At 34.2% G+C, this 2,535-nt stretch overlaps 1 protein-coding gene across 1 annotated transcript in view; it reads right to left on the bottom strand.

The window, feature by feature from the left end:
* The window catches only part of LOC101984366 (odorant-binding protein 1a-like), an 18,628-nt gene that overhangs the window by 14,029 nt on the left and 2,064 nt on the right, over positions 1–2,535 (bottom strand). Inside the window, exons 4-5 of the mRNA XM_005371949.2 lie at positions 932–1,042; positions 184–285 (exon numbers count right to left, since the gene is read on the bottom strand). Coding sequence (XP_005372006.2) covers positions 184–285; positions 932–1,042 — 213 coding nt within the window. The remainder of the gene's footprint in view (positions 1–183; positions 286–931; positions 1,043–2,535) is intronic.

A 2,535-nucleotide genomic window follows, 5' to 3' on the forward strand; every position in this document is an offset into this window, starting at 1 on the left:
AGATAGATAGATAGATAGATAGATAGATAGATAGAGTTAGATTCATTATGTATATATACATATTATGTATATGTATATATTCATACATGAATTTATGAGAGAGAGAGAGAGAGAGAGAGAGAGAGAGAGAGAGAGAGAGAGAGAGAGAAATTCTGTGGCCAAAATAATATTCATTGTGGTTACCTGTAGCCAGAACTTCTCTAATGTTTTCTTTTGGAATGTTTTGTTCCTTAGCAAATTCTTCAAGTTTTTCATATTGTTCAGGATTCAAAGGTTTACCTTTTCCTACAGTTTATTAAACACAATGTCAAAGACATGTTCAAGAAATATGGAGAAATTATATTGCTTCTTTAGTATCCCTGCATCATATGCAATAGAAAGTCCCAACTGCTTCAAATCGATCTATCTTGGGTGGATCAATACAGACAGTGGTAATTTTCCCCAAATTCCATTTTCAGTGTTTCATGATGTATGCAAAAATAAAGCAGCTTCTTTAGGGAATTCTCACATCTCAAGCCTATGTATTTTCAAAAATATAACACTAAAGAATCATGGATGCTTATCAATGGCACCTTCACATTTCTCCTGAGTCTATACTCTAGAGTTCATGATTTCTTTAGTACACACTTGATCAAATGACACTCAAAATGTTATAAATTTCAGACAAATAGTATTTGGTGTTTTCTTTCTAGTAAAGAAACATGAACATAAACACTTCCAATAACATTCACCATCACCAATACTCTTCAATGACTATGCAAATCAAATTACAAAATAAGGTAAAAGTTGGTCCACACAACAATCATATTGCCATAGAGTGGAGAGAAGTTTGGAAACACCACAATACTGTTTGGAGTGTGAATCTGATTTAATCTCGATTTTCAGGGTGATACTTCTCTTACTACATCAGAAAACCCACTACCATTCTTACCAACAACAAAAATCAGGTTAGTTGTCTGGCCAGCTCTATCCACATTCTTACTGGTAAAGACTATGTTTTCTGGTGTTGCATGCACAGGTTCAAATCTGTTGTCACCTTCAACTGTAATAATAGAAATATTTCAAACTCAGTGCCAGTCATTTTTATAGTTTGTTTGATATCACCTGTTGAATAAACATTAATATTGATCCTGACTTTAGCAATCATATCTGATTCACTATCATATCACACATGTTGGCAAAGGTATTCTTGTAGTCATTCATTTTGCATATCCAGTCATAATATGAGAATCAATAATTTCCACTCTTTAAACCTGATAGTGAATCCAAGGTTCATACACATTCCCTTTTTTCTGAATTCCTTGTGTCAAGACCTGTGGGATCACTCTGTTGGGTAATCCTTCCCCTTTCAACAAGATCCAAAAGGGCACTTGTCAGTTTTCTCAAACTGTAAAACTTTGGTGTCATACCATAGTAATACTTGGTGGGAGAATTGATACATATGCTAAAAAGGACATACTAATTAGAAATCTACACAAAAGTTTTAATCTTGTAAGATTATGGATAGAAAGGATGTAAGAATCAACATTTTAAGTTTACCAGACATTCATATTGTGTGTGTTCTCTCTGTGTGTGAGAGTTTTTCTGTTTGCATTCTCTCTCTGTCTCTCTCTCATCATCTCTCTCTCTCTCTCTGTCTGTGTGTGTGTGTACACGCGCGGGGCTGTGTGCGTGTGTGTGTGTGTGTGTGTGTGTGTGTGGTATTTTCTCTTAAAGATATTTATTAAGTTATAAAAGTGGTTCATGGAAAAATAAAAGGAATTTATTATCTAGTAAATTTCTATTACTTGACTACTTTATAATGGTCATGTAAACTTAGGAAAGCAATAAATTTGGCAGAAGAATGTGCCCTCCCTTCATTCAAGATCTAAACAAAGATCATCCTATGCATAATTCAGTTCAATATTTTTACTGTTATTTTAGCAAAGTGTACAAAATTGAAGGAGTCTGTCTGAATTTTCTAAACAGATTTTCCCTAACTGCCTTTCAAAATTGAAGTTTATCATTTAATGTTCTAAATGTTATGATCGCTACAAAGTAAGAGAATAGGAAACTTTAAAATAGGACCATTAATTTAAAGTTTCCCTGAATCCAGAATGACAGTTCAGGCCTGTAATATAAGTGCTTGTCAGCCTGAGGCAAGAAGTTTTCAATGATGTTTGAGGCCACTGAGACCTATCAGTGAGTATCAGGCCTGTCCGATGACAAACAGAGATATTGTATGAAAGCAGCATTGTTTGTCATAGCCAGAACCTAGAAACAATGTAATTACCCCTTTTCAGAAGAATGGATAAGAAAAATATAGTACATTTATACAATGGAGTACTACATAGCAGGGAAAATGACATCTTGAAAATTTCAGGCAAATAAATGCATCTAGAAAAATATCATATTGAGTGAGGTAACCCACACACAGAAAAACAAATATCATGTGTACTCACTCAAAGTGCTTTTTAGACATAAGGCAAAGAAAAACTTCCCATACAATTCACAATCCCAGAGAACCTAGACAACAAAGAGGACCCTAAGAGAGGC

The sequence above is a fragment of the Microtus ochrogaster genome, unplaced genomic scaffold, assembly GCF_000317375.1.
Source record: "Microtus ochrogaster isolate Prairie Vole_2 unplaced genomic scaffold, MicOch1.0 UNK143, whole genome shotgun sequence".
NCBI classification, from domain to species: domain Eukaryota; kingdom Metazoa; phylum Chordata; class Mammalia; order Rodentia; family Cricetidae; genus Microtus; species Microtus ochrogaster.